The sequence below is a fragment of the Anser brachyrhynchus genome (genome assembly GCF_964034855.1).
Source record: "Anser brachyrhynchus genome assembly, chromosome: 28".
In the NCBI taxonomy this organism is placed as follows: Eukaryota; Metazoa; Chordata; class Aves; order Anseriformes; family Anatidae; genus Anser; species Anser brachyrhynchus.
This window is the reverse complement of record NC_137721.1, coordinates 3,640,194-3,655,041: the sequence shown is the minus strand read 5'-3', so window position 1 is coordinate 3,655,041 and position 14,848 is coordinate 3,640,194. Positions and strand designations below refer to the sequence as shown.

Sequence of the window (14,848 nt, the reverse complement as noted above, 5' to 3'; positions counted from 1 at the left end):
GGCGGGGGCGTGGCCTGGCGCGCGGGGGGGGCGTGGCCGGGCGCTCTCTCGCGGAGGAGCAGGAGCCGCCGCCATTTTGGTGTCGCTGCCTCGGCTCGGAGCAGGGCCGGAGCGGCGGCCGCTCGGTCCGGGTCCCGCCCTGGCCCCGTCCGCGCTGGGCGGCCGGGAGGATGCGGCGCGGAGGAGCCCGGCCTCGGCCTCGGCCGCGTTGTCGCTGACACGGTGAGGAGCGGGCGGGCGGGCGAGCGAGCGGGCGGCGGGCGGGGACCGGGACCGCCTCAGGCCCGGAGCCCGGGGGGAGGGGAGCCCGGCCGGGAGCCGCCGCGGGGCCGCCCCGCCGCGCACCGGCGCCCAGGCCGCGCCGCCCCGCACCCCCGCCGCGGCCCTGCCGGCGGGCTCGGGGCAGCCCCGGCGGCGCGGCCTGCCGAGGCGGCGGCGGCGGCGGCGGCGGTGGTGGGGGATCCCCGGCGGCCGGGCCGGGACGCGGCGGGGGAGGCTCCCCGGTGACAGGAGCGGGGCCCGGGGTGCCCGCGGTGCGCCCGGAGCCTCTCGGGGGGGGTGGGGGAGGCCGCCGGCCGTGCCCCCGCGTGGGGCCGGGCCGGGCGGGGGGCGCGGTGCCGCCTGACAGCTGGGCCCGGCGGGCGGCAGCCGGTTCCCGGGGAGCCCCCTCGGCAGCCGGGCCCCGCTGGGCTCTCCCCGAGTCGCCTTTCGCGGAGTAGGCGGCTTTCCGCTCGTCGGGATGCCGGCTGGTTCGGGTGGGCTCCTCTGCTTGCGGGCCTCCCCCCCCCGCCCCAAATCATACTCACAAAATTTCCCTTCCGTTGCGGTTTTAATCTCGTTTAGTTTCCCGGCCGGTAATCTGGGATTTGGTGGGTCCTCAGCTTGACTCGGTTGTCAGACCAGAAGCCAAACCGTGTTGCTATCCTTTTCTTTGTATTAGATAATCCCCGGAGTTTGTAGCTTCTGCTTTGCACCCTTGGTTTTGTGGTTCCTTCACCCCGTTAATTACTTAGCAGAGAACTGGAAACAACTTGGAGCGTGGGTTCCATGCGATGGCCTCAGGACATAGATTCGCACTCTTGGTAGTTGTGCGTTATCAGGAGCAGGTCAGAGAAACGAGGCAGTGGGATCTTGCACTGGCTTTCCAGTCTTGTCAGTAGAGTTTGGGGGAGCTGGCCCTGCTGCATGTGTGGTTAAATAAATTTTCTTTGACTTTATGGCCGTACATTTACATACACTTAGTTTTCATTCTCAAGAACAGCATGCCTTTTTGCATCTCGTGTTATTTGTTTGGGCTGTCTTCCTTGTGTTACCGTAGATTGCACCTGCAAAAGCAGTGCTTTCTGTGAATGTGGGAGCGTGTAAGATTTTGGGGGTTAATCCTGAACGCTTTGTGTTTCGCATGGTCATCCATGAGGACCTGGAGACCATCCCTGGTGTTTCCGCCTCCGTGTGAATGGAGTTGTTCTAGCAGCTGGTTGAACATATGGGTAGAGATGGGCTCTAAAATCATCATCTGTTTGCCTACTTGAGTTCTTAAGAAGCATTCTTACTCGAAAATGAAAGCTTCAGTAGCTTTTCCTAAACTCTATACTAAACTCTATAAAAGTAAAGGCAGACTGGCAGGGAGGGCTCTCATGCATCTTGCTTTCAAAAACAAAATTATCCCAACTTTTTGGATTCCAGTTACATTTGATTGCTACAAGCAATCAACAGTCATCTGAAAAATAGTTAATGTTTAAGCACTAATGAACAGCAAAACAATTTAAGTCATAGTTTACAAAAAGAAGAAACTTGTTTTCAGTTGTTTTTAGAAGTTTAAACTGTCCTTGAGGATACCAAGAGCAGTTTCAACACTTGGTGCAAGATACAGGCTTATTGATACAAGCTGTAATGCTGATGTCAGAAGAGAAAAACGGAGGCAGCATGTACAATTAAATGGTGGTTATTTTGAAATAGGTGTTGTTGTCATATGGACTGTTGACTTGTTAAATTGCTGCGCTGCCAGTGGCAAGAAGTGGGCTTCTGCCATTGTGGACACATCTCTTCCACCCCAGTGAAATCCTGTGTTCATTTCACAGCTTAGAAAAAAAAAAAATCCAATATGCAGATCTAGTGTGGTTGTTCTGTGAAAACAAAATCTTTATTTGTTTCTAATTTCCTGTATCACAGCCTTACCTGTTGGGCAGCATGGCTCACGTGGTTTGTGTGAGCGTCCTAGCAGTGGCTTTTTGGCATAACCAAAGGCAGTATGTCTTGGGTTCAAGGCAAAATACTGGCTTACTATGTCCTTAACGTTATTTTTTACTACGTGGGTATAAATGACAAGTTGGAGTTCAGAAAAAAAAATTGAAAGGCATTAGACGCAGAGATGTACCTCTCGGGAAGCTCCTGAATCACAAATTTAGGGGCTAGGAGAATATTGTAGGGGGATTATCACAGCATACTTTGTCCGTTTGGTTTTCATACTTTTTCGAGGCAATCAGTATTGGCCAATGTTGGGACAAACAGTACAAGGCGAAATGTATGCAGCGTTCAGCAATTACAAATTAATTTGCATATCAGCAGCAAAACAACCAAATTATCAGGCGGGTCAAAATTCAATTTTGTGTTTCCAAACTCTTCAGTTAGGAAATCAAAAGAAATCCTGTATCTCCTTACAGAGTTGTTCTCCCGCTAGAACATCCTTGTGAAGTGCCCTCGTGTCTGCACTCGTTTCTTCCTACAAAATGCACGTCCCGCCACCGCTGGCCGTTCCAGCACGAGGTCCCCACTGTCTTTGCCACTGACAAGTTTGCAGAATATTCATTCCTGACAAGACAGGGGCTCTGTTGTTTTATGCCTGTCAAAAACACATCCAACAGTTTATAATTGTAAAATATTTGTCACTTCGTATTTAAAACAAACAAACAAACAAAGTCATTTTATTTCTGGCAAGTGTCTCCATCTCTGAACTTTTATAAAATACTCACAGAGGTAATCCCAGGTCCTTGAAGTTCTGTTTCAGTGACTTCCAGTGATCCGTGTTGCTTCTCGGGGTACGTGATGTGGAGGAATATAGTTTTTTGTGGTTTTTTTATGACATTTTATTCTCCTTTTGAGAAGGAACTTCTGAGTGTAGCAGCTTTCTTAAGTAGCAGAAAAAAGAATTCATGGAAGGCATATGAGAAGGACTTGTGGGAGGCCATACAGATATTAGAAATATTGTGGGATTTCAAATTTTTGATTCTGGCAGCTGAATTTTTTACATGTCCTCTGGAACAGAGGCAATGGAAAGAGCCAAAAGAAAACATCTTTCAAATATAAAATCACAATACATTCACATCAGCATAAGAATAACAGAAATTAAGATGGCAGAGGAAAAAAAAATAATTTATTATAACTTGGGGGGGGGGAGCGTATCTAGGAGCTGACGGTAGAAGCCGACTCTTGGCATTTTTTCTGGAAGAGTAGGGAGTCTGGAGAACCAAAATCCTAATGGCTAACAGGCACAAAGGGCTTCGGATGTGTCAACAAGGGAATAAGAAGGAATAACAGGAATTAAAATTGTATACGAAATTAGAAACGTCATTAATGCACACCCTTTAGTTCTAGGGACACGTGTCAAAAGGGATGTTAAAATGCTTCTTACTGAATCTTTTGTGGTGAGCAGCGATTACAGGAGTGATTTGAGATCTACAGAACCTGCTGGGTGAGGGCCTGGAAGTTCGTTTAGGGAGATGGGTAGGCATTTAGGGGAGTTCGTTTAGGGAGATGGGTAGGCTGGGTCTTCATCATTGTTTGGGCCATAGAGATATTTGATCCTGGAGAGTTTGTAATCTAGCAAACTTGGCATTAGCCTCTGATCCCATGGAAGGAAGTTGTTGGCAGATGCGGATTAGGTCTTGGAGTAGAGTGGGACATGGCAGTTTGTTTCATCACGCTGAGGCTTTACAGCAGAGACGTGGGTGTTGCTGTGGAGAGACCTGCAGAACACGAGCAGTGGGAAGGGAATTGTTGAGCAGAGCTCTTGGCCTGGTGCAGAATGCCGTGCTGCTTGGCGGTGGCGGTACTTCCTAGCCCTGGAAGTTAAGAAGCGGTGTGGTTAAATGACAGCTTGCAAGTTTAACAAATACTTAATTGTGGGCATGGGCAGTCAGGCTTCACTGCTTTAATTCCACATGAATCTTTTGGGGCACACCGGACGGGATATGCTACTTTTCTTGGAAAGCTCCTGGTAGCGCAGGACGTGCAGAGATGTCTTCCAGGGGTCGGCATCATCGAAGCAGGTGCTTTGTAAGTCGATAGTCTGTTTTTTCTGACCTGAAGAAGCCTTTAGCATAATAAAAAACAGTCTTTGCACGTTAGTGGAACAAATGTGGAAAGGGAAGACACAGATACGTACGTTATATCACACTTTTGTCTCAAAAGTACCAATTTGTCAGAGTTTTCGGGGTAAATTCATTACAAGCTTTTATAGCCGCCGTGGAAGTGTCACAGAACCACCGAGTGGTTGAGGTTGGAAGGGGCCTCCGGAGCTGATCCCTTGTTGAACCTCCCGAGGTTCCTCTCTGCCATGGCTCCAACTGTGGCTGTTGGCATTTTGCTGCTTGGTTCCGTGACATCCACAGGGAGATCTTAAGGCACGACCTGCAAGAAGATCCTATAGGCTGGTACAAGTCAACCAGCCCAGGCGTGAAGAGTACTGCAGAAACTGTAGTTTCTTAGGAAAAGGGGAAAAAACAACCAAAAAAGAACACATGCCATGGTTATCACTAGCGAAACAGAAAGCACTAAGGCAGGGGGACAACTCAAGACCCAAGGTCCAGCTGTGCACACCTTGAAGACAATGACAGGAAGCTTGTATTGAGGTAGGGAAGAAAAAAACATTATTGGAATTCAAAGAGATGAGATCTGCTCATCGTGGTTATGAAAATGATCAAATTGGCAGACACGTTTGCTATGAATTAGCGTAGGGTAATTGGAGAGTCTGAGAGAAGAAGATTACAGTGATCAAGGCAACACGATGATTAGGTCCGGGATTAGCATTTTTGTTGTCCGTTTAGAGAGGAATTAATGGATAAATAAAATGGCCTGCCACATGTTTATGAGAGTCATCAATTTTGTGACTTTGTTTCTTGGGTGGTGACTGATGCGGCATTGCCACGCACTGAGGTTTTAGCCCCCTTCTCCCTTCAGCCTTGGAGTCTGAACGTTGTCTTGGTCTCGCGGTTTGCAGCACGAGTGTGATCCTCCTCCTCCTCAAAGCCTCACTATTAAGTAAATACGGAGCCAAATGCAGCAGTGCTGTATGGTGGTGTTTCAGTTTGATTTGGTTTCAGATTCTAAGCTAATTAATTAATTATAATTGTAAGAAAATGACCGAAGGTTTGTGGCTGTTGTGGACAATAGTTACCGGACTAGAGAAGGAAACGTATGTGTGAATGTAGACGTGAGACTTGCCTTGGCTGGTGGATTCCCTCCTTTTCCTTAATACGAATAATAAAAATTCATGTCCTGGCTTAGAATTACCATACTGTTGGCCGGTTTTCCTTTGTTCATCAGCATGTAGGAGAAAATCCCGTTTCCCTTGATCTGAGGTAGCCTAGTGGCCTGAACGTTGGGCCTTGGCCTGGGAGCTGTCCCCAGCTTGCTTTCTAGTGCTCCTCTGTTGATTTTTTATTTTTATTTCTGGCTGTAAAATGGAGATTTTGTCTAATTACCTCTGGTCTTCTGAGCAACGATACCATTTTTGGTTTTTTGGGGGGGGGGGGATGTCCTTAGTTAAAAAGTCATAGCTGTAAACAGAAATCCCTTTTAATAACACGGAAATAAGTCATTTTTCTCTGAGAGTGCAGCTGGTGAAGCCCAGCTTTGTGGCGATTTCCATTTTGTGTTCTGCCCCCCATAATTCTGGTGTCTGACTTCCAGTCTATGCCTGCTGCAGCCGCCGTTGTCCTCCTCGGGGCCACTTTACACACCCCTGCTCCTGTCTCCTCTGTACTTCAGTGCTCGGTGAGCCACCTCCTAGTGTCACCTCCTGACTCCGACAGGAGGCCCGTGGGCCATATGGCCGGTGGCTCTGGACCCTGTTGGTTGCGTGCCGGTGGGCTGAGCCCCCAGGAGGCCGTGTGTCCGAGGGGTCTGCCGAGCTCTCTGCGACCGTTGAAACTCATTTTGGAGCTCACTGAAACCACGAAAATCTTCTCGTGGCATTGTTACAGTTCAACCTTAATCATGTAGAAAATAGGAACGGATCGTTGTGCTCATTTCATCGTTTCCCTGCCCATGGCGGGGGGCTTGGAACCAGATGATATTGAAGGTCCCTTCTAACCCAAACCATCCCACGATTCCACGATCGTGCTGGTTTACCTTAATCCTATAGAAAATAAGAACAGGAGATCATGTTGCTTTAGTTCCTGTGGTGCTCTTTTCAGTACGTTGATGGTTTTTTCAGGCCTGCTCCTTGTATATTTGCATCTTCAAAAACGATTAAGGTATTTAAAGACGATCTGCTTACAATGCCCCAAAGGTAACAAAGGCCGCCTGCTGGCTTGGTTGACTTTCAGCCCCTGGAGTCTCCGAAGGGAGAGCCTTTCCCTGAGGGGCTGCTAAGGCTGAGGGGGTTGATCTGGGGTACCACGTGTTACATCCACGGGGTGGGCGAGCAGGTGGACGGCGTATTGCCAGAGCAGCAGCAGAACGACTGTGCGCTCGCTCGGCGTGCCGTGAGGCCGCGTCCGCCCTTGTGCCGTCGTCGCGTTGCACCAGGGGCTGTGCTCCTCCTGCCCTCGTGCTCATCCAAGCCCCCACTCTGCGGCCGGCGCTCGGGTCCCTTTTCTTACATCGCTCTCTCCAAATGTCAGGTCATGGTGCAAGGCGTGCTTTTAGCTTGGCCCACGCACACAGACCTGCGATTTGTCCCAGCCGGCAGTCATCGATGCGCCGTGTTTGTGCCCTCCACGGATGCTTTCTACGATGCTTTTTTGGTTTTGTGGATGAAAATGTAACGGGGTGCGCGGAGTTGGTTTGTTCTTTGGCGGCGGGGGAAATAGCTTCTGGCTCTGCGGTGGTCTGTGTGCAAGCACAGGAGGTGGTGCTGGCACGCTGCTCGAGCAGTCTGCCAGCCGGGGACCAGGAAGCCTTGCAGTAGCAAGGTGATTGAAGTAAACTTTTGCTTTAGTTCTTAGAGAATTTGAGATGAAAAAGTTCCCTCAAATGTATCATTTGTCATAATTTATCTTATGACAAACAGGTTAATTATACATACATAACAGTGCAACAATGATGGGTAGAAGGATGGACTTCCCTGTTTCGGTACGCCTGGAAGTACAAATTAGTGTGACATTATTTTTTTTGCTGTTCTCCCCTTTCCCCATCCTTCTGGGATTGTGAAAAGTCCTGTGAAAAGTCCTGTTGCAGCGTCTTTGAGAACCAGCGAGTACTTGGGTTAAGCCTAACTTTCCTGGTGGCTCAGATGATTAAAGCCACATTGTTTCTTATTTTTGCATGCTTTATCGTAGGTTTCATTGGCTCATCTGCATCATTCCTTAGCTGCGACTAGTTCATTTCATTCGGGCAGGGTGACAGTGCTAGAAGCAGCAGGGTACAGATTTAAAAAAAAAAAAAAAAGTTATTTTCATGATCTATATTAAAAGTCTTAAAGCCTTAATTAAAAATGCCTTGTGGGTGAATTGGAAAGTATATGGTAATAGTCATATATTTTTGTTTTTCAACTACAATTTAAAATTGGTTTTACAGATAAATTTTATTTTGTAGTAGGTTACGGGAAGGGTTGGTGTTTTTGAAACTTCAGCTGTGTGACAGCTTTTCTGGAACTTTCTGAAATCCGATTGCTTTCTAATCATTTTGAATATTTATTTCACTTCTGCTGTAAAATTGAAGTTTAATTCTGTCTTTATTTTCTTGTTCCAGAGTAAAAGATGCTGACTGCCAGTAGTAGAACAGATCTGCTGCGGAACATATCTCTGTAAATCTTCCCTAAAATTACCCGAAGGCATATATTCCGCCTGTGATGGACCCTCGGAATACTGCTATGTTAGGCTTGGGCTCTGATTCTGAAGGGTTTTCTGGGAAAAGCCCCTCTGTGGTAAACATTGGCACGCTGGTGGGAAAAGGAGAAGTAGAGCTAGAAAGTTGTACCAAGGAAGAAGACGGTGAGAAGAAGAATCGGGAGGGGAGCAGTGCTGAGAATGGGAAGAACGAGGGTCTAACTGATGCACAGCAACAGTTTTCAGTGAAAGAAACAAACTTTTCAGAGGGAAACTTGAAATTGAAGATTGGTCTTCAAGCAAAGAGAACAAAAAAGCCTCCTAAGAACCTTGAGAATTATGTGTGCCGGCCTGCTATAAAAACCAGCATCAAGCAACCAAGAAGGGCACCAAAGAGTGGGAAGATGACAGATGAGAAGAATGAGCATTGTCCTTCAAAACAAGTGAGTAGTGCTTTTATTTATCAAGTGTTTTGCAAGTCAGAGTAAATTTAAACTCCATTTAAAAGCTTTTAGCATCTCTGCATGATCACGTTCTACTGACTGCTTTGGATGTGACCTCTGATACTGAAGTTAGAAATGGTTTGATTTAGTTCTGATTGAGAGATTTTGCTCTTTCACAGCTTTTCACCTTTTTTTAAGTAGTCATGAAAAATGATGTTGACTTGAGGTGAACCTGAAAAGCAACAGTGTAATCTTAAGTCTCTTGTGTTGAAGATTTTTATTTTTTCCTCTATTGAAGTCGGACTGTGTATTTGCTGTATTTGTCTCTATGGTATTTGAATATAGTATTTAAAACTTTTCCAAATCTGAAGAGATAGCCCTGCCTCGGGGATGTCTTGTTGTCATCATCGTCATGATACAACAAGTAACAGCAGCCATAAGAGAAGGGGAGAGCAGGAGAAATGACAAGACCTACAAATGTAGTTGCAGAGATACTAAATTTTAGAGGTGTTTTGTTACGGCATGTAACAGATCCTGGGTAAAAGGTCCCCTAAACCAAAGATCATTTCATTGCTCCAGCCTGCGTCCTGTTGGTCAGGTTGCCTGTGTGAATTCTGTCTTGGTACAGCCTACCCAAAGAAGGAAAATTCCTTTATTTTGTACCGCGATGATGTCTCTCTGACATACCCAAGCCTTTTTTTTTGCCTGTCATGCCCATGGTTAAGTTTTCCTTCAGGAAGAGCATCTTCAAGGACAAATAATAAACGATGCCCTTAAGGACCAAGTGTGCTGTATGTTACAGGTGATGACTCAAATGACTTCTTCCAGATTCTACCACACAACTTCCTTTCCTTTTCTACATTATCAACAGAAGGGATTTTTTAGCCAGCCTATGATACAGGAAATTCTCAAGCAGAAGCGGTGCAGTATGTAACATAATACTTTGGCTATGGCAGTCTGGAATATCCAGTCACTGATCTCTCTTTACGTCCGAATTGAGGTACTTCTTGCGCTTAAAACTCTCTTTTTAGCAAAGCCCTGAACCGTTAAGGATGGAAACTTTTCCACTCCATTAATTGATCATGCCCTGGGATTTTTTTTTACCAGAGCGAATAATTAATGTTGGAACTCAGTGACAACGTGGATTCTTCTTCCTTGACATCTTTGTATACTGGATTTTTCTCAAAAAGATCCATCATATTTCAAATGGAAATTAGAAATTTGGGGGGGTAAAATCAGTTAGGTGGAGTTCCTGGTCCTTTTCAGATGGATGTCACAGTGGATGATCAGTGGTCCTTTCTGCCCTTAAATAAATTTCAAAGCTATATTTCATGCTTCCAGTAGTACCCTTTTTTATATGATTTTATGTTGTCAGTATGTTATATCATAGATCTGGTATCGATTTTTCATTCAGCAGTTCTAAGTGGAGTTACTCCTGCTGCTTGTCTGGTTAATAACCTAAATGCGTAGCATAGAGAAATGCAGATCTGTCTCTACGATTCAAATGCTCCTTGCTTAAAATAGTTCCAAATCCCTGACTAATGATAATTCACTTCAGATACCCTACTCTCTCTGTAGAATCGTACCAAAATGTTTTATAAATTCTTTAACTCCGTGTGTCCCCTGATAGAAACAATGGTTTACAGCATCCTACTCATTTCTAGCAAGTGATGAAAATTGTCTTTCTAGAAACAAATGGCAGACGTGGTTTAAAACTATTGCATGTTTTGAATATGATACCCGAGGGATTTCTTTTATCTTACTGCAGTGAAATAAAGCAAGCTTCAGCACTGAAAATTACGCTTCGGAAAATTAAATTGATCCCTTAATCTTTCCTTTCTGTGGAGAGGAGGCGGGGGGAAGCAATTACGTGGCCAGCTCAGGGCAAGGTGTGACGAGCTGTTGAGCTGTGAAGCCAGGCTGTCCGTACTTACAGGAGGAATTCAGAACTTGAATGACAATTTAGCACTTGTAGCGTACTCAGTTAACCACTACGACACAAGCAGTGTTACTCCTTGCCTGGAAATATCAGTGTAAAACATCAAAGTAGTAGGAAAATCCTCTGCGCTTCCATCTCTTTACCTTTACACTTCTTTCTCAAGCTCGCTGCCGAAAGGACTCCTACAGCTTGAGCAGCGTCTTCAGCTGTTAACAGAGGGTTTCCCTCACTTGCAAAGACCAGTGGGTTAGCAGAAGGGGGTAAGTTTGTTTAGTTTGTCTTCCAGAAGTGTGTAGGGAGAGAGCTAACAGCCTGCTGAAGAGAATTGGGCAGAAAAGAAATGGCAAAGATTCCCAGGTGCTAAGAGGAACAGGATTAGAAGATACTGTCGTAGCGAAGCAGTGCTGAATTTGGTTTTTGGCACCGAGTACGAAACTTGGACTTCTTTGATGCGAAAAAAAAACTGTCCTGTGACCAACAGACACTGCTGTATGGCTAGTGCACCTTTCCTAAGCCTGAAAATGGGAGCCCTAGACATAAATACAATCTTCCACTGGTTTTAACACGAGAGGTGTCTGAACAGCTCACCTGCGGATACGGGGTGGGTACAGACAGCGGCACAGCCAGGTTGCATTACTGAAGGTTTTGAAAACAGGAAGGCAAGAAGTGATAGTAACAGTCAGATGAAATCCTAAAATACTCATGGCAAAGCAGTGGAGCAAGATGGAACATGCCCTTTTGCTCCATCTTCTTACTCCTCTGTAAAACTGCTGAGTGCAGCGTTCTGTAGTGCTTTCTGTTGCCCTTGGTCACATAGGGAAGCTCTGTGGGAACGTCTGCTGATGAAATCACGGCCGCTAACTGAAAACTTTTGAGCAAAAAAAAATAACAAAGCTAAAGAAATGTTTTGCTTTCTTTTGGGTATCCCAAGAACCTTTTCTGCGGGATCTGAGACATGAGTTTTTTGTCTAATTACGCAAAATCACGTTTTTCCTGGTAGTTAGTTAAACCTTTTCTTGAGAAAAGACTAGAAGAGTCTCAGTGGTAAAAAACACAAAACACGGTTTCACCCTTTATTTTGGGAACTCGTGTAGAACACGTTGATGCCACAACTACATACGCACTGTAATTTTTGTGATTCTTCAGAATGCTTGTTTGAATTAGAGCCTGGCATTTACCAGAAGTATAGCAGCTAAAATAATAACAAGTAAATATGTATTATATATGGTATATTATATATTACACGTTCTATATAGTAGTTATATACATGTATATTTATTATTTATATATTTAAAATTCTCTCTATATATATAATCCTTACTGCTTGCTGGTAGTTCTCAAGAGAGTTAACCAACACACTTTTTGTTACCAGGCTGGTTGCTTTTAACCATTTCAGCTTTTGGAGCTGGAAGCTCTCCTGCAGTTCCTAATTTCGTTCTAGTGTGAGAAGTTTAAATTTCCCTAGGTAGCAGCTGATCTCTTTCAAGAGATTATCTGCTCTTAAGCTTTTTGCAAATAAGTATCAATAATAAACAATAATCTAGTAATAATAAAGGCTGAAATCACACTGTCGTGTAACACTGAATGCCTTTTCCAGAAGTAGAGCCAATTTTTTGCTGTTGGTGGCTATGATGATTCTGCAGTGATTGATTATAACCTGTTAATTAACAATGCAAGTCTAGTAACTGTATGTCCACATAGGATACTTAAAACTTTAAATGCAGATCAGTGCAAAATTAACAATAATAGCAATTTTATGAAAAATTACGCATTTTATAGTTGTTTGGGGTGAGACTTTTGTTGAACAGAGTTTTAATCCAGGCAGTCGTAGGTAAAGATTGCACGGGAATAAATGTTTTAGGTTTTAAAGCGCAGAATGAGTTTTGTCATGATGTAATCTAGAGCTTCTTAATAGCTTGGGGCCTCACTGAAACTTCCTATCTGAAAGGCAGAGTAATGCAGAGCAGGTCCAGGACCTTCGCGCAGGTTAACCCAGGAGGCGGCTCAGTACCAGCCGCTGGTGGGGGAGAGGATCGGAAAGGTGAAGGTGCACGACCTCGTGGGTTGAGCGAGGTGAAGGCAGTTCACCAGGTAAAGCAAAAGCCGTGGGCCCAAGGAAAGCAAACCAAGGGATTCAGTCGCTGCTTCCCACCGGCAGGCAGGTGTCTGGCCATTTCCAGCAGGGCCCAGCACAGGTAACGGTTCTTGGGAAGGCAAACACCATCGCTCCGAACGTCCCTTCTTCCTGCTTTCCCCCAGCTTGTGCTGTGCAGCACGCCACGTGGCACGGGTATCCCGTTGGCCAGCTGGGCACCCTCCCGTATCCCTGCGCCCCCCCAGCAGAGAAGTCCTTGCTCCATAAGCGCTGTCCAGAAGTACCGAAACCACTGGTATGTTGTCAAGAGTTTTCATCATAAATACAAAACATAGCACCATACCAACCACTAGGAAGAAAATTAACACTACCTCAGCCGAAACCAGGACAAATTTTTAATTGGAAATGCATGTAATCCAAGAATTGTTTGGGACTTTCGTATGGCCCGGTCTCTGCGTATTGCAGCATAGAGCTATCAGAGCAGAAGCTTGGCATGTGTTCTTGTTTGCAGAAATGTTAGGCGAGTTACAGGGACAAAACTCCTAGGGGACATGAGATTTCTTTTTCTGAGTGATTTGTTAGTAGTGCTCACCAAACTATCTCCATTAAAATTTAACTTTAATTTTTTTCGAATATAAAACTGTACTCCATCATTTCAGAAGGTGAGATAGGGCTCTTTACTCTGCGGAACCACAAGAAGAGAAAAGTGAAATGCTGTTTGAGCCACACGTAAGGCAAGCTTCCCGCACCAGGGACAAAACGAAGGCATGAGACTCGCTGCACGGTTGTGGAGCTGCATGTGAACATGGCCAAGCAAACCACTGAAGCTTTGAAGTGCTGTCCTCATCAAAAGCACTCTGTAATATGTTGTGGACTTCAGATTACTCCTTTCCATGCAGTGCAGTGATTGTTTGCACAATATAAGTCATTTCATGAAGGACTGGCACCTTTTTGTTGCCCGTGCGTTAGGATACCACGGCTGCTCCCTGCCCCCCCAGCTCTGTGTTTTGTGAGTACAAGGGTGGGTGAACTGAGGGGGGAAGTTTCTGAAATGTGACGCTCCTGTGTAATTTACATAAGATTGCAGCTGCCACAGAAAAGCTGGGCTATGCGCCAAACTGTTCTCTGGGGACCACAGTCTTTTTGCACCGCAGCTAAAAACCAGGAGCCAATATGACTGGTGGGTTTTGTTCTGGTGCTGCAGCAGGTTTGGAGGCATCCGACCCCTACCAGTGCTTGTCGGCAGCCTCCCCCAAAAGGAGCACTTTGATCAGTTACATATTGCTCCGGGGATATCTTGTTCGTTTTCTGGAAACACACTTAGGCTGATAGGGCGGTGGTGGTAACAGCCGGTGAAATTTAGCTTCTGGTCCATCACGGATTTTAGTGTGAGCCTAGTAAAGATCTAGCCCGTGATCAAGGCTTGACTCAGATAGATGGGGTGACCTGTTTTGACTAGTTTTTAAATAACTTCCTTAAAAATACTTATAGTTGGTATTTATAAGCACTTAGGCTATGGCTGGTGCCGGTGGAGTTGTACAGATGCTGGCTTCAGCTGAGACTTGCTTGATTTCCTCAGTATGGGAGCAGTATATTCAGATGTTTTTCTTCCATTGTTACCTTCCGTACAAAAAATTCCTTAGTGTTCCTAAGTTCATGTCTGTGCACTGCTTAAGTTTAATTTTTTATCATCCTTTTACAGCAGTTACTCTTTGTGATACTCCTTAGTGACAGCGATGCCTCCCCTTCACTTTAATAGAAACTTTTAATAATACAAAATTGCAAGAAAGAGCTCTGAATCTGTGTGCTTTTTTGTGTTTTGTTTGACCACCCTTGGAAAGGGTGGTCAAGCATTGGAACAGGGGGTCCAGGGAAGTGGGAGTCACCATCCCTGGAGGGATTTCAGAGCCATGGGGACATGGGACTAAGGGTCACAGTTCAGTGATGGGACTCAGCAGGCCAGGTTGATGGTTGGACATGACGATCTTGAAGGTCTTTTCCACCCCGATCAGAAAGACTGCTTTAATCCTGCTTAGTGAAGATCTGCAGTACTCTGTCTGCCTGCACCTGCGGTACGTCTGAGAGCCTCGGCTGCAGTGGTTGGATTCCAGGTTTGAAACCACTCTGTGCATCGTGCTGACTCAGTAGCTTCCATGTAAGTGCCAGGCGGAAAGAAGCATACCTCTGGCTCCGGCCCTGCAGAAAAGCAGTAGCTCAGCATGAGGAGTGCCTGTTTATGCACTGCAGAGGCTCTGACAGCTCAGGCAACACGTGTTACCCAAGCAACTTCTTCCCATCTCTAGGAAATAATGTGAGCCTGAATGCAGCTTGCAGTCCTCTGTTAAAATCATGCTGGTGTTAGCTTGCTGAGTAAATACCT

At 45.7% G+C, this 14,848-nt stretch overlaps 1 protein-coding gene across 3 annotated transcripts in view; it reads left to right on the top strand.

The window, feature by feature from the left end:
* Window positions 1-53: 53 nt before the first annotated feature.
* Window positions 54-14,848, top strand: part of ASH1L (ASH1 like histone lysine methyltransferase) — a 58,715-nt gene continuing 43,920 nt past the window's right edge. For 2 of the 3 annotated variants that reach the window (XM_080570382.1, XM_080570381.1), the window contains exons 1-2: window positions 54-222; window positions 7,915-8,434. In XM_080570382.1, coding sequence (XP_080426508.1) covers window positions 8,015-8,434 — 420 coding nt within the window. In that variant the 5' untranslated portion in view covers window positions 54-222; window positions 7,915-8,014. The remainder of the gene's footprint in view (window positions 223-7,914; window positions 8,435-14,848) is intronic. The other variant, XM_080570383.1, reaches the window with a different exon arrangement.